The 25720-nt window shown below is 41.6% G+C and overlaps 2 protein-coding genes and 1 long non-coding RNA gene across 3 annotated transcripts in view; 2 read left to right on the top strand and 1 right to left on the bottom strand.

The window, feature by feature from the left end:
- Positions 1-25720, top strand: part of LOC134288992 (uncharacterized) — a 232276-nt gene that overhangs the window by 115362 nt on the left and 91194 nt on the right. The gene's annotated exons all lie outside the window — the stretch shown is intronic.
- On the top strand, positions 18082-20234 carry LOC109411061 (uncharacterized). The gene is made up of 3 exons (XR_003893026.2): positions 18082-18532; positions 18634-19351; positions 19416-20234. It is a non-coding gene; the product is annotated as an uncharacterized LOC109411061 (long non-coding RNA).
- LOC134286576 (uncharacterized) lies at positions 24618-25577 on the bottom strand (the record flags this gene model as incomplete). The annotated part of the gene is made up of 1 exon (XM_062848208.1): positions 24618-25577. A coding segment is annotated over one exon (645 nt), but the record flags the coding sequence as incomplete, so codon positions are not given.

The raw sequence follows: 25720 nt of genomic DNA, 5'->3' as shown, positions 1-25720 counted from the left end.
CGGTGTCCTGCACACTGCCGAATATCTTCCTTTCACGCGACGCTCGAAAACTCCGAGTGCTTGCAGATCCTCGAGCTCGTGCCCGTACAGAACCAGGACCAGGTACATTTGGCGTGTATGAATCTAGGTAGGGTAAGGGTGCCCATCATTGGGAGTATTGAAAAAATATTGTAGGTACCACCTAATGAACGATTTGAACACGTTAATCGGTAGTTTTCTATTTAAATTTGCTTGGAAAAATATAAAAACTATCGTTTCTCTATTTTTGATGATAAATCGCTTGTACCAACATTAGGCACACTGTTCCTATTATGGAGGTAAACTTCAATTTTGGTTCCTAATGTTGCGGTATCCCATTGAATTCATATGGGATACCGCAACAATAGGAACATAACAGCAAAAATATTAAGGAATATATATATTTTTTTAAATGAGTTTTTGGACAAATCTTAAGCACAGGAACGATGCAATCTCACAACTGAAGCATAATACACATCTATAAAATATGCCTTTTGATAACATTTCAGTCGAAAAAGTGCTCATTTGCCATTATCGCAACATTAGGTACTACCGCAACGAAGGGAACTCTATGCCAGACGCTTGTTATTAAATATTTAACAAACAACAACAAAATCAAAATAACAAATTGTGTGCTTATCTAAGAAAATGGCTTTTACAATGATGGGTTGGCAGAGATTTGTAACACTTCCAAGTTCGAATGAATCAGGAACTGGTATCGTGCAGGGTATCGTGACATCACTTCTTCTTCTTCTTATTTGTGGCTCTACGTTCCCACTGGAACTTGGCCTGCCTCGCTTCAACTTAGTGTTCTTTGAGCACTTCCTCAGTTATTAAGGGCTTTCTTTACCAGCCATTGCATGTATTCTAATATTGTGTGGCAAGCACAGTGATTCACTATCTCCAGGAAGTTGAGAAAATATTCCATCCACTAGGCTAACTGGAGACCCGTGAGACCGTGGCATCACCTAATTCCAATAACTTTTTTTCGGTTCTTAATACCGTTCACCACACCATGCAAAACAAATAGGGTCAACGGAATTAGGAACCGAAAAAAAGGATTGGAATTAGGCGATGCCACGATATTGAATATTGTTCCTAATTCTGCGCAGATATTTTAATACAAAGTTTTAAACATGTAATCAAAAGAAAAATTCAGTTTGTATTCTACGTTTCTAGTAATTCGTGCGTGCCTTTACGTTTCAAGAAGATAGTATTAAAACCACTGACTCGGGACGAGAAAGAAAAAAAAATAGAAAACTACGACCGCGCAGGTCTCACGGGAATATGGGTGTTAGTAGAAGGGAAAGGTCCGAAGGATACAATTGGTCAACGTTCAGTCACATAATACATTATTATGCTACTTCGAAGCAGCTGTCTTCATCCAGGTCATCTTGGTCAAAGCTGGGTTGTTCGATTGCGAAATTTTAATCTGAAAATTTAGTTGCACGTTTTGAATTACAACTTATATGGTTACTTTTGACAGGAATATAAAAATAATTAAAATTCGATGTGGTAGAACCGTAACGCATCGCATCAAGGTGAACTTGTCGGTATCTCAATACTAAATACTCACGTTACGGAACAACGAAAGATTTTGTCTTTCTTCTCAAATTATTAACAAAGGGAATTTGAAAACAAATCATTACTATGCATTTAGATTGGTTAATTTGTATTACATCATAATCTTGATTTGTTCTCTAAAATATTTGAAAGCAATCCGCTAATCTTTTTATTCTATTCTAGTATTTCCTATTGACCTCGCTATTAACCATGGTAATCTAGTGGTAATTTGATTGCCAAACAATGTTAAACATTTCTACCTGAAGAAATTTTCGTCACCCATCACTTCGCATCGTTGGAATCAATATGGATGAATGGAGTCAGATATCATTATTGTTATTGTTTTATGTATTTTTTGAATTTGTAAATAAACAGTACTGCTTGGAGGGGGGAGGGAGGGGGTAGTTTATAGGTATATTAGCACGCATCCGAAATTCCCCGGAGGGGGGGGGGGTCTATGGCCAAGGCTATTAATTATTGGTAATGATTATAATTTCATGTAGCTGACGGATTCACCATGCCCTCTTTATTTGCGAAGTGACACGAAAAAAGTAAATATGAAACAAAAGAAGTATGTAAGTATGAAAATAGGACCATTCCTCTTAATAATCAGAACTTGTCGTTGAGAAGGTTCACCAAGTCCTCTGAAGGTGTTTGGTGAAGCACAATACATTTATTTTGCAAATAGAATCATTTCTCTTAAAGTTTGTCGTTGAAAAGGTTCACCAAGTCCTCTGAAGTTGTTTGGTGAAGCACAATACATTTATTTTGCAAATAGAACAATTTCTCCTAAAGTTTGTCGTTCAAAAAGGTTCACCAAGTCCTTTAAAGTTGTTTGGTGAAGCACAATACATTTATTTTGCAAATAGAACCATTTATCCTAAAGTTTGTCGTTGAAAAGGTTCACCAAGTCCTCTGAAGTTGTTTGGTGAAGCACAATACATTTATTTTGCAAATAGAACCATTTATCCTAGAGTTTGTCGTTGAAAAGGTTCACCAAGTCCTCTGAAGATGTTTGGTGAAGCACAATACATTTATTTTGCAAATAGAATCATTTCTCTTAAAGTTTGTCGTTGAAAAGGTTCACCAAGTCCTCTGAAGTTGTTTGGTGAAGCACAATACATTTATTTTGCAAATAGAACCATTTCTCCTAAAGTTTGTCGTTCAAAAAGGTTCACCAAGTCCTCTAAAGTTGTTTGGTGAAACACAATACATTTATTTTGCAAATAGAACAATTTCTCATAAAGTTTGTCGTTCAAAAATGTTCACCAAGTCCTTTAAAGTTGTTTGGTGAAACACAATACATTTATTTTGCAAATAGAACCATTTATCCTAGAGTTTGTCGTTGAAAAGGTTCACCAAGTCCTCTGAAGATGTTTGGTGAAGCACAATACATTTATTTTGCAAATAGAATCATTTCTCTTAAAGTTTGTCGTTGAAAAGGTTCACTCCTCTGAAGTTGTTTGGTGGAGCACAATTCATTTATTTTGCAAATAGAACAATTTCTCATAAAGTTTGTCGTTCAAAAAGGTTCACCAAGTCCTCTAAAGTTGTTTGGTGAAACACAATACATTTATTTTGCAAATAGAACCATTTATCCTAGAGTATGTCGTTGAAAAGGTTCACCAAGTCCTCTAAAGTTGTTTGGTTTGCAAATAAAATCATTTCTCTTAAAGTTTGTCGTTGAAAAGGTTCACCAAGTCCTCTGAAGTTGTTTGGTGAAGCACAATACATTTATTTTGCAAATAGAACCATTTCTCCTAAAGTTTGTCGTTCAAAAAGGTTCACCAAGTCCTCTAAAGTTGTTTGGTGAAACACAATACATTTATTTTGCAAATAGAACCATTTATCCTAAAGTTTGTCGTTGAAAAGGTTCACCAAGTCCTCTGAAGTTGTTTGGTGAAGCACAATACATTTATTTTGCAAATAGAACCATTTCTCCTAAAGTTTGTCGTTCAAAAAGGTTCACCAAGTCCTCTAAAGTTTTTTGGTGAAACACAATACATTTATTTTGCAAATAGAACCATTTATCCTAAAGTTTGTCGTTGAAAAGGTTCACCAAGTCCTCTGAAGTTGTTTGGTGAAGCACAATACATTTATTTTGCAAATAGAACAATTTCTCCTAAAGTTTGTCGTTCAAAAAGGTTCACCAAGTCCTCTAAAGTTGTTTGGTGGAGCACAATTCATTTATTTTGCAAATAGAACCGTTTCTCCTAAAGTTTGTCGTTGAAAAGGTTCAACAAGTCCTCTGAAGTTGTTTGGTGGAGCACAATTCATTTATTTTGCAAATAGAACCGTTTCTCCTAAAGTTTGTCGTTGAAAAGGTTCAACAAGTCCTCTGAAGTTGTTTGGTGACGCACAATACATCTACTTTGCAAATATGTAGAACAAAATATTGATTGACTTCATACGGGCCCGAACAGCTGATAAAAATGATGGAATGGGAATGCTTTTGAATTTTGACATTGATAATTTAAAAAATTGAAGGAGTTCTATCTTTGGTTTAGCTTTGTCTTAGCTCAATGATATGCTTGTCATCGGCGTGTGCCATACTGATATTCAGCTAAAAGGGATTTCAGACCAGCATTAATTCCACAAATGTCCAAATCTGAATTTATTATATACACCTATATTTCTATACCTAACACCCTGGGATTTTTTATTACAAAATCTTGGCAAATCCGGTTCGGCATGGCGCAGCCCTTTGCAGTAGAAGCTCGGGCCCCCGTCGCTAGCATGGTATATAGATCAGCACCGCCATGTTGGCTACCCGGATCAGTTCGATGTAGCGGTCGATCACCTCGCTATCGTGCCGCGATAGGACACACTCCATGGCCAGTCGCAACCGCTTGCTGGAGAACTCGATCTAGTGGGTGGCCGGATCCAGCGAGGGATGCATGAAGTGCTTCAGGTTGATGAACTGCTTCGGGTTGTCGGTGGTTTTCTTGTCGAACATTTTTGATTTCACGTGCTACTTGTGCTCATTCTGCGAATGGAGTGACGTGAGAAAAGTCGGAGTCGTATATCGAGATGAGGAATCCACTCTCGAATGAAGTGACTCGCCGTGTAAATCAAATGGAGAGTCACCTCATTCGAGTCGAGATTTCTCACCTCGATTGTGCTCATTCTGCGAATGGAGTGACGTGAGAAAGGTCGGAGTCGTGTATCGAGGTGAGAAATCTCGACTCGAATGAGGTGACTCTCCATTTGATTTACACGGGGAGTCACTTCATTCGAGACGGGATTCTTCATCTCGATGTACGACTCCGACTTTTCTCACGTCACTCCATTCGCAGAATGAGCACAACTGGCTCATGGACAGGCAGTCTTGCGGATCGTCTCGTGCGTTGCCATCTGTAGATTGATTTGAAAGGTGTGATACATAGGGTATCGCGCCACTTGGGCGGTGGCTTCTATATTCATCTGTTTTCCACTAGAACTCAGTCAATTTTGAACCAATTGACTAGAAATGTTGTACACGGGTAGATACTATACCTATCTCACCACATTCCAAAAGTTGTGTCAATTGGTTCAAATTTGACTGAGTTCTAGTGGAAAACAGACGAATATAGAAGCCACCGCCCAAGTGGCGCGATTCCCTATAGCAATAGCACAGTTTCGAACCTACCCCAGCGCACTTCAGACCACTGAGTGCAAACAAAGAACTTCACGGAATCAATGGTTTCGCTTTGGTCGAAGCAATTTGGTGGAAAATTGTCTACAGAGGATGTCCCTCGGAGGGTACCTGAGGGCCAACTAATCGCAGTGGCTGAATGGCCATCTCCTCCACCTTCTCGGCGGTAAAAACGTTCCTTACGGCGCAAACTTATCGGACATTGGCCGCATTGCTGGACCATTCGACTTCACAAATCAAGAACCGCGAGAGATGTCGATACCTGAACCACAACTGAAATAGATTTAGTTTTTAAATAGTTAATAAATAAATTTCAATTAGTTACGTAAATTAAATTACTTTCAGCTTCGTATCATTTTCAGTTCTTACTGATCTGATTGCCACGACAGTGCTCTTGACCGCCTTCGGAATCTGAACCACTTGTACTTTTGCAGTTCGCTGCCTCGGAAGTGAGCTAAATTTGCCGGCCAAGATCTTCAGTGCGGTGGATTTGCCGATACCGTTTTTCCCGACCAGTCCCAGTACTTCTACCGGGCGGGAAATCGGCAAACGATACAGCTTGTCCATCCGATTACCGGGCAGGACTTCTTGCACCTCTATGGTGTGGTGACATCGTTTCGGTTTGTTGGTAATTGTCCGAGCCGACGATGGCGATACGTATCTGCTTACTGCGCGGATACAAACGAAACGCGGACAGACGAGATTTTGGCGACTTGGCGACAAAAATGCTAGAGCTGTTTACTTTTGTATTTTTGTATTAATAGCTTCGATGAAAAATGTTGACCAATGTTTTGCTGGTATCGGCGGGGTCGGAGCGGATGGGATCAGATCAAAACAAAAGAATATCAAACGTCACAATTGACAGCCAGCTGATTGAAAATTCTCCGCATCTCTCCGTTTTCCCGTAGAGGAGAAAGGGGTTCATCGGGTTTTGTGGAAAAATATTTTATAGGAGACTATGGGGAAAAGTGCTACTTCGCAGGTTTTTCATTGTTTTTCAATAGTTAGAGGCTTCAAAACATATGGGTTCTTTGGGAAAGTTTGCTCAATAAATTGTCGGAAAGCCGTAGAGCACATAAAATTTTTTGACGGGAATGGTCTATTAAGAATGTTATATTAAATGTCCCAGCCTGAAAATAAATCCAAACAGTGGTGGCTGTTACCATCTGCACGGTACATTCCCATCGGATTATGCAAGCGTCGCGACGATGATGCTGCTCCTGCTGCCGTTTTAGTGACGCTGACTGAGCTGACTATTGTTTCAACTTTTATGTGAAAAAAGAAAATCTCCCAGAAGTCAATAGGACTTATATGAATTAGGCCTATTAATAAATTGTGCTTTCTAAAAATTAAGATATGAAATTGTGTTCTGGTAAAATTAGCAGAGTGGCTGCAGCTTGGGCTGCAGTATGACGAAGGCATGGCCACCGACGACGGCGACGCCGCGGAATACAAACAAACACTCTACGTTTAAACCAATCAAAGTATGAAATTCTGTAAGATTATTGAGTCTTTTACGCTCCTAAAAAAATTTGTTTTGAACATAGTTCGTGAATCTATCTTTTCTTAGTTTATCATGAGAACTTTTGGTAATTACATATTATAAAATAAACAGCATTATCCAATGTTTGAAGAATCTGTTCATTCCAGCACACCTATGGGTGGCGTTATTTAAGAGTGTTCGGAATATTTCGGCCAAAATAGTTCTGAACCAAAATCAACAGATGGCGCTAGTTTTCAACGGTTTTTATTTTAAAATTTCGGACAAGAATTTCATGAACCTTTGCACTAGCTGGCATGTCGGTTCGTCGGTGGTATAACCTCAATTATCGACTGTTTTGAAATTTTCACAGAGAAGCCTAGTACTAAAGATGCCACGTTGAAAATGTATTCGAATTACAAAAGTCACTACACAACCAAAATGCTGATAAGCATAGCTTCATTCGGAACTATTTCGTACATTTCAAAACCATACACTGGTCGAACATCTGACAAACAAATAACGGAAGCTAGTGGTTATTGTTCGTGCAGTTGAAAATCGGAATTTTTGACACGCGAAAATCGATTTTTCTCCTAAACCGTGTGTCGGACGTACGTCGGGCACAGTGCGCTGGATAGAGGGCCATGTCCGCTGTCCAGCGCACTATGTCCGACGTTAGGTTTCACGTATGGATTTTGAGTAAATTCGATTGTCGGGTGTGGGGAAACTTCGGGTTTCAACCGCGACGACAATATCTAGATAAAATTCAGAGTGATGATCTGATTCTCGCTGATCGTGGATTTTGTTGGGATGGCAACCACTGCTAGGTTTGCCCCCACTGGTGTGCTACTGCACTACGACACTGCAATGTGGAGCTGTCATTATTACAATATCATTCTGTAAACAACGCGCGTGAGAATAAAACTGTAGCATACTAATTATTCCAAATTAACAATCATAAAATTACACTGATTAGGGTTTCCCAAATGGTCAACAACGGGAAATACCGACTTACTTTCTTACCTCTTCGAGTTGTAAAAACCCAAACAACCTTTTTACCAACAAACAAAAAAACCCATCGCTTTTAACCTTTCTTTCAACCGTCAACAAAAAAAACCCATACGTAACGGCACTGCAATGCCAAGGCAATGAACAATAAACTTACCTTTTAGATAAACATCACTTACCTGTAAAAACATCACCAGACTGTTGTACAAACAGCTACCTAGGCTAAGAGAAATGTGTAAACATAGTATATAAGATATAGTGAACATTAAAGACACATGATTCGTGAAGTTCAAGTTTAACTGAGCGGACACGCTGTCCGTTGTTTTATTCCTCAAGTTGTGACGTTCACCGCCAATCCTCTCTGAGTTTCTTCCGACCAGAACACCAGCGAACACGATGTTCGAAATGATTGTTGTTTAACTGCTAAAGTGTTATTATAGGCCGATACCGTCGCAGTTGCCGAATCCGCCGAGCGAGACGAAGAATTATTTCGTTCAATTATACATTATATTGTTTCCGACTAGAACATGGCGACCGGTGATTTAAATCTGCAATCATCGAATTAGAAGTGTGCGATACAAAAGTGAAACAAGTGCTTTGGTAGTGACAAACATTAAAGATGGGCTGGTTTTCTACAGAAAATTTTATTACAAACAACAACATGGCGGTCGAGGAAACGAGGATAATCGCAATCGTACTCGTGGTACTCACAGTGATATTAGTTGCTTTCGGAATGTTTAAGGCTTACAATAGCCATATGAAGGCCCATGTGAAGCACGCGGCAACAAGAGAGGCTGTGTTAAATAACGTTCGCGCGTTATAACAGACTAATGTTTAGAGTCCCATGTGGAACACCCGGCTGTCGGCCGATTTGGGCACGCCTCCCAGAAGAACGAAGCACGACGGAACCTACAACAACGACGATAACCAACACCGTGAGTGAAAAAGACAATGAAACAGAACATATGGTGTGCCTAGTATCCATCACAATATTAGTGTTTGTGTTGACAGTGCTAATTATCACTGTTTCGTACGTTTACATGCAGCGCAAGAAGACGAACGCGCAAACGAAATTAATACAAGTGATCATCGCGGCAGCGCAGTCCGCCGCAGTGGAAAAAGGTGAAATGCAGTAGCACAATTCCGTGGTCAGCATCATCAAAACATAACAAGTCCAGGGGCGAACGGTCGAGGCCAGATCACCCTGTGGGACAATGCAACGAACGGAGCGCAGAGATCCATAATTTCAGGGGCGAACGGTCAGAACCAGACCACCCTGAGCAACGAAAGGGGCGAACGGTCAGAACCAGACCACCCTTAGGGCACGAGAACGAGCATTAAAACAAATTCTTCGGACTGGTTGGTATGATCTTAAATTAAATTAATCCTTTTTCCTATACGATGCAATAAATCAGATGACCAGATTGAAGGAAATCAACCAATACATAAGCAGAGAACATCTAAATTTATTAAAAAGCATAAATCGTCCACGCTCATTACAAGGGGTAACAGAAAAAACCGAAATCTTGAAAGATTTATTTATCGAATACAAACTCATTTTAAACAAATACGCCAATAGAATACCACCATTAGAATGGAATAGAGAGATAGAAGCGTACCAGGCACTTAAAACAAAATATAATGAATGTATGAATATTCTGGAAAATACGCAGATAGCTACTACCTCTCGAAAGTATTCATTAAAATCTGTGGCAAAAACAATTATCATATGCAAACGCTTAAGTGGCGACAAATATTCGTGGGATTATTCACCCACTGTTTCCATCACGTCAAATCCAAATCCTTCTAATACACGTTTGTTCAAGTCCGTTGTCAACGCCATAATATTTTGCCAAAAATTAAGTGGAAGCGTTAAACCGTGGCAAAATACACCCACCGTTTCCATCACGTCTACACAAAACACACAAATTATTACAATGCCAGACCCGGCACCTTTTGACGTCAAGTCAGCGACGGCGATCGTACAGCCATACGACGGCTCACACGATGCCCTGAACACTTTTGTCGACTCAGCTAATTTGCTGAAAGAACTGACCACCGCGGAACACGTACCGATTGCAATACGGTTTTTAAAAACCAGGCTGACCGGAAAGGCTCGGTTGGGCCTACCAGATGCTTTAGCCACTATCGATGAGTTGGTCAACGATGTTAAAAACAGATGCAAAGGCACTGTAACATCCGAGACCATCGTGGCCAAATTAAAGACCACCAAACAAAGGGGAGACACGGAGAAGTTTTGCAACACCGTCGAGTCCCTATGCCATCAGCTACAAGCAACATACGTGGAGGCCGGAGTGCCAACTGCCGTAGCGAAACAAATGGCAACCAAAGCAGGAGTTGACGCCCTCACCTCCGGCGTTACCAATAATGAAGCCAGGTTAATACTGAAAGCATCTACTTTCACGGACATTAATCAGGCAATTCAAAAGGTAACGGAAAACGCGACAACCAACAATATCGACACCCAAGTCCTAGCGTTCAATTCAAACCCTAGGCACAACGAGAGGAACTCGTTTAGTCCCTCGTTTAGTCAAAATCGTGGGTATCAAAACCACTACGGACATCGCGACAATTACAGAAGTCAAGATCAACGGCAATCACAACCACAACACAGAAATAATTTCAACCGAAATTATACTAGAAAGGGATCCCAACAACCCCGACCTCAGTCCAATCAACCGCAATATAACAACCCACCGCAAAGATTCTATAACGGTTATAATAGTAATCGCTTCCAGCGTGGAAGGTCCAACTTCCCATCAAGAACCATTTATACCACGAGCGCCGAACAGGCTCAACCATTGCAGACGTCAATGTCATTCGACACCCCAACTTCAATGGCAGTAGTACAAAACCATCATCAAAGGCTGATGATGCCACCGGGTGGCCCAGTTATGCAACCAGGTGGCTCGACGCAAAACAATACTTTTTAGGGCACCAGGGCCAGTACACGGGCCCACCAAATCACTATATACAATAAATACTAGTGCAGCCAATTTTGTGACGTTATACGTACAAATGGCCAATCGCAAATGCACGTTTATCGTCGACACAGGAGCCGAAATTTCGCTTAGTAAGATAGGATTATTAAACCCTATGCAAATGATTAACACTAATGTAGTCTTTAGGGTAACCGGTATTACAGAAGGCGTCACCACCACAATTGGTGAAACCAATACGAACATCACTTTTTCAAACAATTTAACGGTAAATCATTCGTTCCAACTAGTTGGAGATGATTTCCCCATCTTGACCGACGGTATTTTAGGTCGAGATTTCTTCATTAAATACAAATGCACATTAGATTACGAGAGTTGGTTGCTCAACTTTAACTTTAATAATAGTTTGGTATCAGTACCCATAGAAGATAAGATTAATGACAGTATCTTGATTCCAGCAAGATGCGAAGTTATTAGGAAAATACCGAACTTTGAAGTAACCACCGATTCAGTGGTTTTGTCACAAGAAATCATTCCAGGCGTATTCTGCGCGAATACTATAGTTTCGCCAAATGCTCCGTATGTAAAACTAATAAATACGACCTCCAAACAGGTTGCTATTGCACGTTTTGAACCGAAAATTGACCCATTAAATGATTACACTAAGCCTGAGCCCAAAGGCAGTGATGCTCAAATAAATCGAAACGTTCGGTTAAACAAAATATTTTCAGAAATTAAACTGGATCAAGTTTCATCCCATGTACGACCGAAACTGAAAAAGTTAGTCAAAGATTTTCCGGACATATTCTGTTTACCTGGAGAAAACCTGACCACTAACAATTTTTATTCACAGCATATCCCATTACAGGATACTGCACCGGTGTATATACCCAATTATAAAAGTATTCACTCCCAACAAAAAGAAATTCAGGATCAGGTACAAAAGTTAATTGATGAAGACATTATTGAACCATCGGTGTCTTCGTACAATTCACCTATCCTATTAGTACCAAAGAAATCAGACGATGCTTCAAAGAAATGGAGGCTCGTCGTGGATTTCAGACAATTAAACAAAAAGGTGCTGGCAGATAAATTTCCATTGCCTCGCATAGACACTATTTTGGACCAATTAGGTCGAGCTAAATATTTCAGTACGCTTGATCTTATGTCGGGATTCCACCAAATCCCCCTAGATCAAGAGTCCAGGAAGTATACTGCTTTCTCCACTCCTTCTGGACATTTTCACTTCAAAAGATTACCATTTGGGTTGAATATCAGCCCAAACAGCTTTCAAAGAATGATGAATATAGCAATGGCTGGACTTACTCCAGAATGTGCTTTCATCTACATCGATGATATTGTAGTTACAGGATGTTCTTCTGACCATCATCTTGATAACTTACGAAAAATATTTGAACGACTAAGGCATTACAATTTGAAACTTAATGCCAGTAAATGTAAATTTTTCAGAGCCGAGGTTACTTATCTTGGTCATAAAATTACAGATCAAGGAATTCTGCCGGATGACTCAAAATTCGATTTATTGAAAAACTTCCCTACACCCACAAACGCAGAAGAAGCTCGTAGATTTGTAGCTTTCTGCAATTACTATAGGAAATTTGTCCCAAACTTTGCGCATATTGCCAAACCATTAAATGATTTACAGAAAAAAGGTTCAACGTTTCAATGGACCAAAGCTCATGAAAAAAGTTTTCAGACACTCAAACAATATTTGATGTCACCTCAGATTTTGCGCTACCCAGATTTCTCTAAAAAATTTATACTGACCACAGATGCATCGGATATAGCATGTGGTGCTGTACTTTCCCAAATGTACGAAAATGGAGACTTCCCAGTTGCGTTTGCAAGCAAAAGTTTCACACCAGGAGAGCGTAATAAACCAATAATTGAAAAGGAGTTAACAGCAATTCATTGGGCCGTTAACTATTTCACACCATACTTGTACGGAAATAGGTTTTTGGTCAGGACAGACCATAGACCTCTAGTATACTTATTCAACATGAAGAACCCTACATCGAAACTCACTAGAATGAGAGTCGATTTAGAAGAATTTAATTTTGACATTGAATTCGTAGCGGGAAAAGCAAACGTTTGTGCGGACGCGCTCTCACGTATTGCAATTCCTACTACCTCAGAACAACTCAAAACGCTAAGTGTTCTCATGGTTAACACAAGAGCCATGGCAAGAAAAAAAGCAACATTAACTACGTCCACGGATTCAAAGAAAAACTGCAGTAAGACTGATCATCTTACAGCTTGGCAAACCGAGAACCCGTCATACACCACAAAACTACTTAAACTTGGTTCTGAAGTGCACCACAACCAGTTAAGAATGTTCATTCTTAACCATAATTATAAGAAAATTTTAGGAGCAGTCAACGTTCCGCTAACGCGCGCTAATGGAAGCCGAACACTAGAGTTCGCGTTTCTAGAAATTGGAAAAATACTCGAGAAATACGGAAGAAATATTATCGCATTATCAACAGAGGACATTTTGTTTAGAAACGCATCCCTGCATACTATAAAGGAAATCGTTAACACAACCATTTCCAGTTATCAGCTAATCATATACAAACCTCCAACAATATTGACGAAGCAGGAAGATATAAACCATATATTACATCAACACCACGCTACTCCGGTAGGTGGACATGTTGGACAACATCGTTTATATCTAAAAATTAGAGAGTTTTACAAATGGAAAAATATGAAAAATGACATCACAACCTATGTCAGGAATTGCGAAACATGTAAATTAAATAAAATCACTAGACATACTAAGGAAGCAGAAGTCGTAACCACTACTCCTTCCAAGGCATTTGAAGTCCTTTCAGCGGATACAGCTGGACCCTTTACAAGAACTCACAGCGATAATAGATATATTTTAACCATTCAATGCAATTTGAGCAAGTACATAGTTCTCATACCACTAGCTAATAAAGAAGCCAATACGATTGCCAAGGCACTCGTAGAAAATTTTATCCTCAAATATGGACACTTCCTTGAATTAAGAACGGATCAAGGAACAGAATATAATAACCAGGTATTAGAACAAATTTGTAAGATTCTTGAAATTAAACAAACCTTTAGTACAGCCTATCACCCACAGACCATTGGTGCGCTTGAGCGAAATCACAGATGTCTCAATGAGTATCTGCGATGTTTTGTTAATGCTCACCAATCGGACTGGGATGATTGGGTAAAATATTATGAATTTTGTTTCAACACCACTCAGCATACAGAACATGGCCTAACTCCGTTTGAGCTCGTTTTTGGACATAAAGCTACTCTTCCACAAAATATATATAATAGCTCTGTAATCGAACCTATCTATGATATCGACCAATATTTTAACGAATTAAAGTTTAAAATTCAAAATTCCAATGCAATAGCGAAACAAAACCTAATCGATAATAAACAAAAACGTCAAAGCATAGCCAACAAAAATATACATCCAATTTCATTAAACGTAGGAGATAGAGTATACATTAAAAACGAAAACAGAAAGAAGTTAGACTCATTTTATATAGGTCCTTACATAGTAGATAAAGTAGAAGATACAAATTGCACCATATCACATCCAAACACAAACAAAGTGTCAACAGTTCATAAGAATAGAATAATTAAAGCATAATCAAAAAAAAAAAAAAAAATTGTCCTTTTTTTTTGTCAAAAATTTACAATTTTTTTTCTTAAGGAGGGAGGTGTAGCATACTAATTATTCCAAATTAACAATCATAAAATTACACTGATTAGGGTTTCCCAAATGGTCAACAACGGGAAATACCGACTTACTTTCTTACCTCTTCGAGTTGTAAAAACCCAAACAACCTTTTTACCAACAAACAAAAAAACCCATCGCTTTTAACCTTTCTTTCAACCGTCAACAAAAAAAACCCATACGTAACGGCACTGCAATGCCAAGGCAATGAACAATAAACTTACCTTTTAGATAAACATCACTTACCTGTAAAAACATCACCAGACTGTTGTACAAACAGCTACCTAGGCTAAGAGAAATGTGTAAACATAGTATATAAGATATAGTGAACATTAAAGACACATGATTCGTGAAGTTCAAGTTTAACTGAGCGGACACGCTGTCCGTTGTTTTATTCCTCAAGTTGTGACGTTCACCGCCAATCCTCTCTGAGTTTCTTCCGACCAGAACACCAGCGAACACGATGTTCGAAATGATTGTTGTTTAACTGCTAAAGTGTTATTATAGGCCGATACCGTCGCAGTTGCCGAATCCGCCGAGCGAGACGAAGAATTATTTCGTTCAATTATACATTATATTGTTTCCGACTAGAACAAAACGTATATTTCATTTTTTCCTAACTGTAAAAGTTGTTTTTCCGTTTTCGGTCTTCCTTTGGTCCATCCGAAACCTCATTAGGTTGTGGGCCCGGAACGTTTCGGTATCGCGGAATAGTTTATTCGACGCGAGGATGCGGAGGAAGCGCAAAGTGACCGTTTTCATGTTGCCTTGTTCGACGGCTCAAATTATGCCGCCTGGAAGTTTCGTGTGCAAGTTCTTTTGGAGGAGCACGAGCTCTGGGACTGTGTGCAGACGGAGCTTGGCGATTTGGTGGAGCTGCAGGAAGAGGAGGGTGACACGGCGGTGCAGAGAGCGGAGAAGAAAAAGTTGCGTGAGCAGCGGCAGAAACGAGAGCGAAAATGCAAGTCTATTTTGATTTCGAGGATTCACGACTCGCAACTCGAGTACGTCCAAGAAAAGACTACTCCGAAGCAGGTTTGGGATGCACTGAAGCGCGTTTTTGAAAGGAAGAGCATCGCCAGTAGGATGCATTTGAAGCGTCAAATGCTCAGCATGCGATTCGACGGTGGGCGACTGCAAGATCACTTCCTTCGTTTTGACAAACTGCTTCGGGAATATCGTGGAACGGGCGCGGACATGGAGGAGCTGGATGCGGTATGCCATTTACTGCTGACTCTTGGTCCGTCATACTCTACGGTCGTCACCGCCCTCGAGACGATGCCAGAGGAGAATCTCTCGATGGAATTTGTGAAATGTCGCTTGCTCGACGAGGAAACGAAGCAAAGAAGTGTTGATTCGGAGAAGTTTCCCTCCAACAGTGATAACGCTGCATTCTCCGGGGAAAAGCAGCCGAAGAAGATAAGGTGTTTCCGGTGCAAGAAAGAAGGACACAAGCTAGTGGACTGTCCGGAGAGAAAGAAGTCGGCGAATCAGAAGGGGCAACGGAATTCAAAGGCGAATGTTGCTGAATCCGATCGGGCCGGTCGGGATGGTGTATGTTTCGTCAGTGTCAGTGGCTGTGCAGCGCAGCAGGCGCATCGAACGAAATGGTTCATCGATTCCGGAGCATCGGACCATCTGGTTCGAGACAGAGAACTTTTCACGGACCTCCATCGGCTCAAGAAGCCGGTCGAAATTGCTGTTGCGAAAGACGGCGAGTGCATCGTTGCTGAACATAGTGGCACAGTGAAAGTGATATCGATTGTGGACGGAAAAGGAATTGAGTGCACGGTGAAAAATGTTCTCTTTATTCCGCAATTGCGATATAACTTGTTTTCGGTGCTTCGGGTCGAGAAAGCCGGAATGCGTGTGGTGTTCGAGCACGGAAAAGCGCAGATCTATCGTGGTTCCGAAATAGTGGCCAGTGGAACGCGTCGCGAATCGTTGTACGAGTTGGACTTCCAACCGATCGGACAAAGTGAAATTGAAAAATCGCTGTTGTCGTGCGGTCGGGTGCAGAAGGACTTTGAACTACTCAAAGTGGACATTGATAAAAACAAGCGTGACGTGGTGGTTTGTGAGTCGTGCATCGCCGGGAAGCAGACGCGAAAACCGTTTTCGCAGAGTGAAGAGCGGCGTTCGTCGCGGGTGCTTGAGCTCGTGACGCCGGTTGGACTGTTCAATTCGAAGTTTTTCGTAACGTTCATCGACGATTGGACGCACTTCACCATGGTGTTCTTGCTGGAATCGAAAAGTGAGGTGCTGCGCTGTTTTGAGCAGTACGAGGCACTTGCGACAGCGAAGTTCGGCAAGCGGATTTCCCGATTACGGTGTGACAACGGAGGTGAGTACACCGGTAAACGTTTCAAAAAGTTTTGCGCTGAAAAAGGGATTCAACTGGAGCTGACGGTCCCCTACACCCCTGAACAAAACGGTGTCAGCGAGCGGATGAACCGCACCCTTGTTGAGAAGGCCAGGGCTATGTTGATAGATTCGGGTATTTGCAAGGAGTTTTGGGGGCAGGCCGTGCAGACAGCAGCATTCTTGCTGAACAGGAGTCCGACCTGCGCGGTTCACTCGAAGAAAACACCGTTTGAGCTGTGGGAGTCGAAGAAACCGGACGTTTCGAAGCTGAAGGTGTTTGGATGTTCCGCATTCGTGCACGTCCCGTCGCAGCTCAGGAAGAAGTTAGACTCCAAATCGTGGCGGGGAATTTTCCTTGGTTATGCTCCGAATGGGTACAGAGTTCGGGATCCGGTAAACCGCCGGATTGTGACCGCTCGAGACGTGGATTTTGTGGAGACTGAGATCAAGGAAAAGGCTAGGCCGGTCGCTGTTGATCAGTACATCAGAGTTCCAACGAGTGGAGTACCCGAGGATGAAGAAGATAAAGACAGCGACGATGGTGATGCAACGTCGTCCGCAGACGAGTACGATAGCTTCAGGAGTGATGCGGAGGAGTCTGCTCAGGAACCTGGCGAAGCTGTTGGCGAAGATGCGAGTGGAGGTGAAGACGAAGCAAGGCCGCAACGTAGTCGTGCTCCACCCGTCTGGCATAAGGATTTCGAGGTTGATTATGTCGGATTCGCGTTGAATGCGGTGAGCTACGTCGAGAATATTCCCGGTTCGATTGCGGAACTCAGAAAGCGTGATGATTGGGATAGCTGGAGAGTTGCCATAGAAGAAGAAATGGACTCACTACGACGAAACAACACGTGGACCCTGACGGAGCTACCTGCAGGCAGGAAGCCTGTTACCTGCAAGTGGGTGTTCCACATCAAACCTGGAGATGGAGCCGTACCAGAGCGGTATAAAGCGAGGCTGGTGGCGAGAGGGTTCAGCCAGAAGCCTGGTTTCGACTATACTGAAACCTACTCGCCGGTGGTAAAACTGGATACGTTGCGAATGGTGTTAGCGTTGGCAAATCGGGATCGTCTACACGTCCACCAGATGGACGTACGTACAGCGTTTTTAAACGGCAAGCTTAGTGAGGAGATTTTCATGACGCAGCCTGATGGATTTCAGCAGAGGAAGAATTTGGTCTGCCGTTTAAATCGCTCCATTTACGGACTGAAACAAGCGTCACATGCATGGAATCAGCGGTTCCATGAGTTCGTCAAGAAGCTGGGGTTTCAACAGAGTGCCAACGATCACTGCCTGTACACCAGAGCGAAGGGATGACACTCTGATCTTTTGAGTTTAATCTTTTTTGAATCTTTCTGAATCTTTTTGAATCTTTCTGAATCAGTCAAATTTTGACCAAAAAAAATCAGAGAACTTTAGCTTCAGTGTTTTTGCGCAACCTGTCAAGTTATCCCGCCAAAACGAAGACTGCGTGTTGGGGTCTTTTTTCGTGAAAAGAAAGTTTGCAAAACGGTGTCACTCGGCGAACTACCGGAGAAACCGCTGGATTGGGTGTGACGGAACTAAATCGGGACATATTGATTTCTCGATTATGGGCTGTGCTGGGAGTGTTCCGGATTAGATCCTGATGGGTGAAGCAAGGTCTCTCTAATGTGAAACAAACCTACCGTAATCAAATGGGTTACAAGTTCAATTCTGAGTGCCAGGATTTGCGGTACAGGATCTATACGATCCCATCGGTACCGGTCGTTGATTTCTTCCAGGTATGTTGAACACTTAATTATCTCTACCTTCATTAAATAATAAATAATAAATTTTATACATGTTTTAAAATCTGACTGGTTATTACTCTTCTTATTCTCAGATAAACAAATCGTCAGCAAGTGAAGAGCTGCTTACAGATGGCCTCTGTGAACGATAGTCGGTCGAAATTGTCCGAGCCCACCGAGCCTCTTCGAGGAAATGACGGCTGAGTTCTACGCACTTAGGGTTGCTACTGGCTTAGACCGGTTCCTTCTACTTCTCTGAAGAAGCCAACAAAGCATTCAGCCAAGGTGTTGCGACGAAGACAATCACTTTTTGAAGCTCTGGACATTAAGTACGTGGTTGGAGTGTCACCGATCTAGTGGGTACCGTGGATTCCTCAACTGCTATGCTGTCTGGTGCAGTACGCAGTAACCATTATTTTTAACTCGCTGAGTAAAGTGGAACGGATGTTCCCGCAAGCAAGACTGAGGTCATGCTCAAACAGGAACAGAACCAACCTGAGACGAAACAACTAGCTCTTTACACTTCATGCGGCTGACAGCTGGTGGGGGCTATAGCGGGCTATAGCGACCATGTGGGGTGCCCCAAGATGATGCATCTGCAGTGTGACATTCATCTGACTGTACCGAGCTCTCTAGAAGGAATCGTTCACCAAATGGGTTAATTCCTCGAAAATCGGTGCGGAGGCTCAACGTCAGCTGCGTCATGATTTGGTCAAGTGCTGCGCCACTGTTTACGAGGCAATCAGGCAACAATAACTCAGCACACTATCAATTTCGTTAAAAAGCTGGTGTCCGCATTCGGCATAGTAATCGGTATGTTTTCTTACTTCCTAAATTTTATTTCTGATTAACTTTCAATCCATTTCATCATCTCCAGAAACCATTTCATTTTCCGTATCGTCAATTTTTTCATCGTCATTGGACCAGGCCCAGGCAACGGTTCAGGATTCGGTGTTCCAGAAAGTAAAGGGTCAATTCACCAGCAATTTCGATTTTCCTCAACCGAGCGCAACGAAGCTGCATAATGTGATTAACAAGCTAAAATTTTCAAGATTCTGGAATAGAAAACCAAGTAAATACCCAAGTAAGTGCTATTCAATTTGTATTCTTATCAGTTTTAAAGCCAGCATTCTCTGTACGTCAATTTCACCCTATCAGATTTATTTGTTCTACATTGCATTATAAGCGTTCTTTATCCTTGGTAATACCCGGAGCTGGCCACGCCGAATCTGTGGCGAACACCAATTTTGCAGTGTTACAGTCCGGCTTTCACGACATGCCCTGCACACCGTATTTTTTCGGCTTCGATGATCTACGAAGTTCTCGCATTCCAAATGTTTGCACATCACACTTTTCTTGTACTTCCATGCCCGTTCGGTTTCCCAGATCCTATCTATAACGCGCAGTAGACTGGTGGCTCTACTGGGCGATGAATTCAGCTGTGATCAAGGTTGCAATACCATCCTTACCAGTTGCTTTGGTTTGAGTTGGCGGGTGGTATCCTTCCCTCAGTGTGGGAGAGAGTTCATTCCCGTCCTCTGCTGCACTGCACTAACATAGTCATTCCCTCTGTTGCCTTGGTTACCCGCTTCAACGTTCTTCGTTTGCTTTACCTATTTACTCCAACAGTTCCATTTATCCAATGGTACTCTCAGCTACACTATGGTGCATAATAGATGGACAAACGCCGATTTTCATATATCGTCCCCTTAATGCTAGAACTAGGTAACTGGTTTTGCGAAATCACGAGCAATTTGTTTACATGTGAACGTTCACCTTAATAAACTAAAGTTTGTCGATTGAAATTACAAAAACACTTAATGATGATTCATTTAAGACCAACAAAGTGTTTGTTTTATAGCAGGATAAGTCTTATCAGCCATTTTTACCCGTATTTTCCAAAACGAGTTACCTAGTTCTAGCATTAAGGGGGCGATATGTAAATGGCCAAGTTTGATATGCTGCAACTATGGTTTGCTTTGATAAATTGAGCTCAATTTTCGACATGAAACTACAAATATACTGAATTTTACATGTACGAAGTTCAAAATGTTTTCGTTTCCAGGCCTGGGCAAGGCATTCAAAATGTGCAAACGTGATCAGACAACGGCATGCGTGTAAATCAAAGGGATACCGTTGCCCGATCACTTTTGCACATATTGAACGCCTTGTTACGCCAAGATCTGTGAACGAAAACCAAGAAGAAGGTAGTTTCGTGTCAAAAATTCAGCTCAATCCATCAAAGCAAACCATAGTTACCTCAAACTCGGCCATTTTGTATGAAAATCGGCGTTTGTCCGATCAATTGTGCACCACGTCGTTAACCTGGGACACTGCCACCAATATTACCCATTTATGGTATGTGGGGGTAAGTGCCTATTTTTATCGTACTGTACCGTAACATCATACAATTTCAATCATTTTCTTAATTTCGTTCACCACCAAAACAAATGGCGTGGCAGAATTATGTAGGAATCGAATAAAAGTAAATAAGTAAATAAAGTAAAGTAAAATTAATTGATATTACAGTTTTTTAAAATGTTTCAATGATTTTGCCAGATAAACAACGTGGGTCCACCAATAAGTGATTTATTATTTTGAAATTTACTAGTGGGTTTTCTACTCTTCTTATGGGTGTATTGCGTATTAGAAAATGTATATGTACAGAATCATCTTGAATCTTTTCGAATCTTTTTTAATCTTTTGAAATGATTCCAAAAAGATTACAGTGTCGCACCCCCTGCACCAGAGGTGAAGGACCAGGAAAAATCATCGTTATTGTGTACCCGCATAGATAAATACAATTTGTATTACACTCCACACAGTAAGTCCCCTTCATCTGTTACTGTTACTATACCACGAACAGGTGCATTTCTGTTGAAACTATGAAACTCGAAACATTCAATCATAAAGAACGGTCTATGTAACCCATACCAAGTTGTAACAATATGTCATATTGTGCAGAAATTGTCAAATAATATAGGGATGACAGCTCAGGAAATATGGTGGCAATATAGAAAGACCTTTTCTCAAACGGTTTGCGATTATTTTTTCGCAACACACTTACACAAGTGTATTTCACTATATGCCACTTAAATTCAACAGTTTGCCAAATAGTTGCGCACATTGGTGTATGTACCGATCGAACTTTTGCAGTTTGCAGAAAAAAAACTTGAAAACTTGTCTCGGCAAATAAACGGTGCAAAGCAACTAGAGGGAGCAAAAAGGTAAGTTTTGGATGATTTATCTATTTTGTTTTTTTTTTGTGCTCAGTTTCCCCCGTATTCCAGTAGGAGCAGGAAAGTGACCGGCAACCACCGCGAAAAGCTCGGCACCACCGCACCGAAAGTAAGCGGAAAGGCCATCAAGAAGTCGTTCGCCGGCAAGGCTCAGAAGAACACCGTGAAGGATGAAAAGAAGAAGGAAAGCTGCGCTACAAGGTGCTGAAACAAGTCCATCCGGACACCGGTGTCTCGTCGAAGGTTATGAGCATCATGAACAGCTTCGTCAACGACGTCTACGAACGCATCGCCGCCGAAGCCTCCCCTCTGGCGCACTACAACAAGCGGTCGACGGTCACCTCCCGGGAAATTCAAACCGCCGCGCCGTCCGGTTGCTGCTCCCCGGAGAGTTGGCTAAGCATGCTGTTTCCGAAGGTACCAAGGCCGTCACTAAATACACAAACGACTACAAATCCGCTCCCACCGGAGCAAGGACGACAGTAGGTTTTCATCGCCGTAGGTGCCACTGGTACCACAATGGGACGCGCCACGAATCGGAAAAGTTCAGCAGTCATCACTGCCCATCCTATCAAAAAGACCCGAGATGCTCCTCTTTCAATGAAGGATGCGCTGCACGCAATGATGCGTGGAGGTCTTTGGACAAATGTAAATCCTCTTGTGAGTGGAGGTGATGATTATTATTTAATGAATAAAAAGATCTTGAACGCATAACCGCAATTTTGTTTTTAAATGGTTCAAATACACTAGACCCATATGGCATAAGCTTTAATAACCATGGAAGATCATAAATCAATAATAACACATACAGTGTTCGTTTTCCTTCCAAATTTATGGTTAAACTGTTCTCTAACCATTTGCTATGCGATGAATTGTCTGAAAAACTGGATAGTATATTGACAGTAAGCTTTACGGTTTTGCGAAAAATTTGTTCGAGAAAACGAGAGATTTTTTATGGTAACCAATCTTAACCGCCTATTCCACATACTGTAAATTGGCGGATTACCATTTGTCAAACTGGCAAATCTGTACATGGTATGGTTATCATACTGTTATCTCACACAGTCTGAGAAATGGTTCAATGACAATTGCTTATGGTCATCTACAGTATGAGAAACGTTGCGTTTAAAGTTAGTGATTATGCGGGTACGTGGATGACATTTTGATCGTCGGACCGTCGCTAGAAATGGTGAAGGTAGTCAAACGTAAATTCAGCGAAGAGTTCGAGATGACGGATGCAGGAGAAGTCAAACAGTTTCTCGGGATGACCATCGACAGGAACGTTGAAGCTGGAGTTATGAAGATTAGCCAGAGGGGATATCTCGAGAGCCTGCTGAGACGGTTTGAAATGATGGAGTGCAAAGCCATATCAACTCCGATGGAAAATCGTCTCCGGTTGGAAAAGGGAGTTGAGGAGCGAAGAACCGACAAGCCCTACCGAGAACTCGTGGGCTGTTTGACGTACGCATCGCTTACTGCCCGGCCGGACTTGTCAGCAGCCGTGAACTTCTACAGTCAGTTCCAGGCCTGCCCGAACGAAGAGCACTGGGTACACCTCAAGCGGGTGCTCCGATATGTGAAAGGTACGCTGAACTTCGGACTGACATACAAGGCGGATAAGAAGACAAAGCTTTTGGAGGTTTATTCGGACGCGGACTGGGCAAACGACCTGATTGATCGGCGATCCGTGACGGGCTGTGTGTTCAAGGTCTACGGATGCACAGTTAGCTGGACTACACGGAAGCAGAACACTGTTTCGTTGTCGTCTACCGAGGCGGAGCTCGCGGCATTGGTAACAGCTGCGTGTCATACCCTATGGATGAAACGTTGTCTTTTAGATCTGGGACTGGAGCCTGATGGAGCAATAACGATTTTGGAGGATAATCAGTCAACGATACGGATTGTAGAAGATGCACGAGATCATGGGCGCCTGAAACATGTCGACACCAAGTATCAGTTCATGAGAGAGCTGATTCAACAAGGGGTGATTGCAGTCGAGTTCGTTTGTTCAGCAGAGCAACAGGCGGACATAATGACGAAGGCTTTACCTGCGGTTTCCTTCAGAAAACTGCGGTCGGCGTTGGGAATCGAACCTTGCCATGGTTGAGCAGGGGTGTTGGGATGGCAACCACTGCTAGGTTTGCCCCCAGTGGTGTGCTACTGCACTACGACACTGCAATGTGGAGCTGTCATTATTACAATATCATTCTGTAAACAACGCGCGTGAGAATAAAACGTATATTTCATTTTTTCCTAACTGTAAAAGTTGTTTTTCCGTTTTCGGTCTTCCTTTGGTCCATCCGAAACCTCATTAGATTTTCCATTCAAAAATTTGTTCAGGATAAAAATGCTACGCTAAGGGTCCCAGATTCTTCAAACAGGAAGCGGCAACTTAGCTCAGTTGCAGTTGAGAGAACAAGAGCTTTGGCCTCAGTTCGAAATGAGGTGGAGCGTTCCATAGGAGCATTGAGAGGAAAGTATACATTATTGTGCCTCTCAAGAAAAATCAGAATATGGCGATTATCTGCCTCTGGCTTCTGATATCAGCGCGACAGTCACTAATCATAACAGCGTCACCAGATCAAGCACCAGATTTAAAAGTATCTAATTCCATTATATGGGGTTTGACAGCAAGAACACTCATTCCACTGAGCTACTCTTGCCGTTCGTCACAAATACATTCAAAAACATCTGTCACTTCGCGAAACCCACGTGCTTTTGTTTTTGGCGGGAACACTTTTTCTTTTGTTTTGCCTTGCGACTGTCATGCGGCGGTATGCCTTGCGAGCGTACGACCGCCGCAGGACTCTAATAAAAGATAAGCGCGACAATACTTAAGGGCCCGGTCAGTATTAATATGATGAATCATGAGCATAACGGCGTAAATGTTTTGTATATGGCTGTAACAGTCTGCTGTGCTCTAGTTAACCTGTGTCCTTCTATCATTAAGTGATTTATAAATGAAAAAATCAATGAATAAAAACTCACGATTGTTTTAACTTAGACATTTTGTATTTCTATAAGTTTTGACAGGTTTCAACTAACAGTGGTGAAATATTCTACTTAGAGTAGAGGACCATGGTGGCATGGTGTTCTATTGTACACTCTTTTTCACATCCTATCATTAGTGCCATCATTTACGTCATCTGCATTAGCTACAATTGGTATCGTAAAAAAAAAATTGTTAATATTTCTGGAATAAGTACCTGTTCGAAAATTTTAGATGCTTTTAACGAGTTGATTTTCCAGAAAACTTCATTTTTTGTTACTTTTATAAACAAAGTAAACTTAGGGGCCCAGACTACAAAAAGGGCAAATGAAGCTTTAGATAAATGAATTTGCATTTGTACTTGGAAGTAATATTCGTGCTTATGGTTCATTTTTAAGTTCCCATCATTATCGCGAAGTATGTACGGATTTTGTCTTGTAATTAAGGATCTAATTCCATCCTCCCTCTGGAAGTGCTCAAATTTGTATGGACATTTTGCTTCTATTACTACCGTTCCACAACAAGTACAATCAAATACACAATCAGGCGACGCAGCAAAGTATGGATAATTAGTATTGATTATCAATCCACTTTTTCTTGTACGGAAATCTTTATGTTTTTGAAGCTTAAACAGATCTTCAGCAGCTGCAATAGCTTTATGCTCATTCCTTTTTCCGTACAATGTCGCAGGAAACTCTTGACTTGCACTTTCTCCGCAAATGTAGTTGATCAATGTCATTGACGGAGAATCTATTCTAGTCTTCACCACTTTACCAAAGCAGGAGGCGCACAGTGGGATCTTTCTGAAAAAAGACGATCAAAACCTCTAAGAGCCGTTAGATGACATTTTAGCATATAGGTGTCTTTGGAAGATGTGTTCAGAAATGTCGTCTCTATTTTTATGCATATTCACTGTATGGTAAAACTGTAGGGTGAACCCGAGCAAAAATATAT

This window comes from Aedes albopictus, chromosome 2, assembly GCF_035046485.1.
Source record: "Aedes albopictus strain Foshan chromosome 2, AalbF5, whole genome shotgun sequence".
In the NCBI taxonomy this organism is placed as follows: domain Eukaryota; kingdom Metazoa; phylum Arthropoda; class Insecta; order Diptera; family Culicidae; genus Aedes; species Aedes albopictus.
This window is presented reverse-complemented; position numbering and strand designations above follow the sequence as displayed.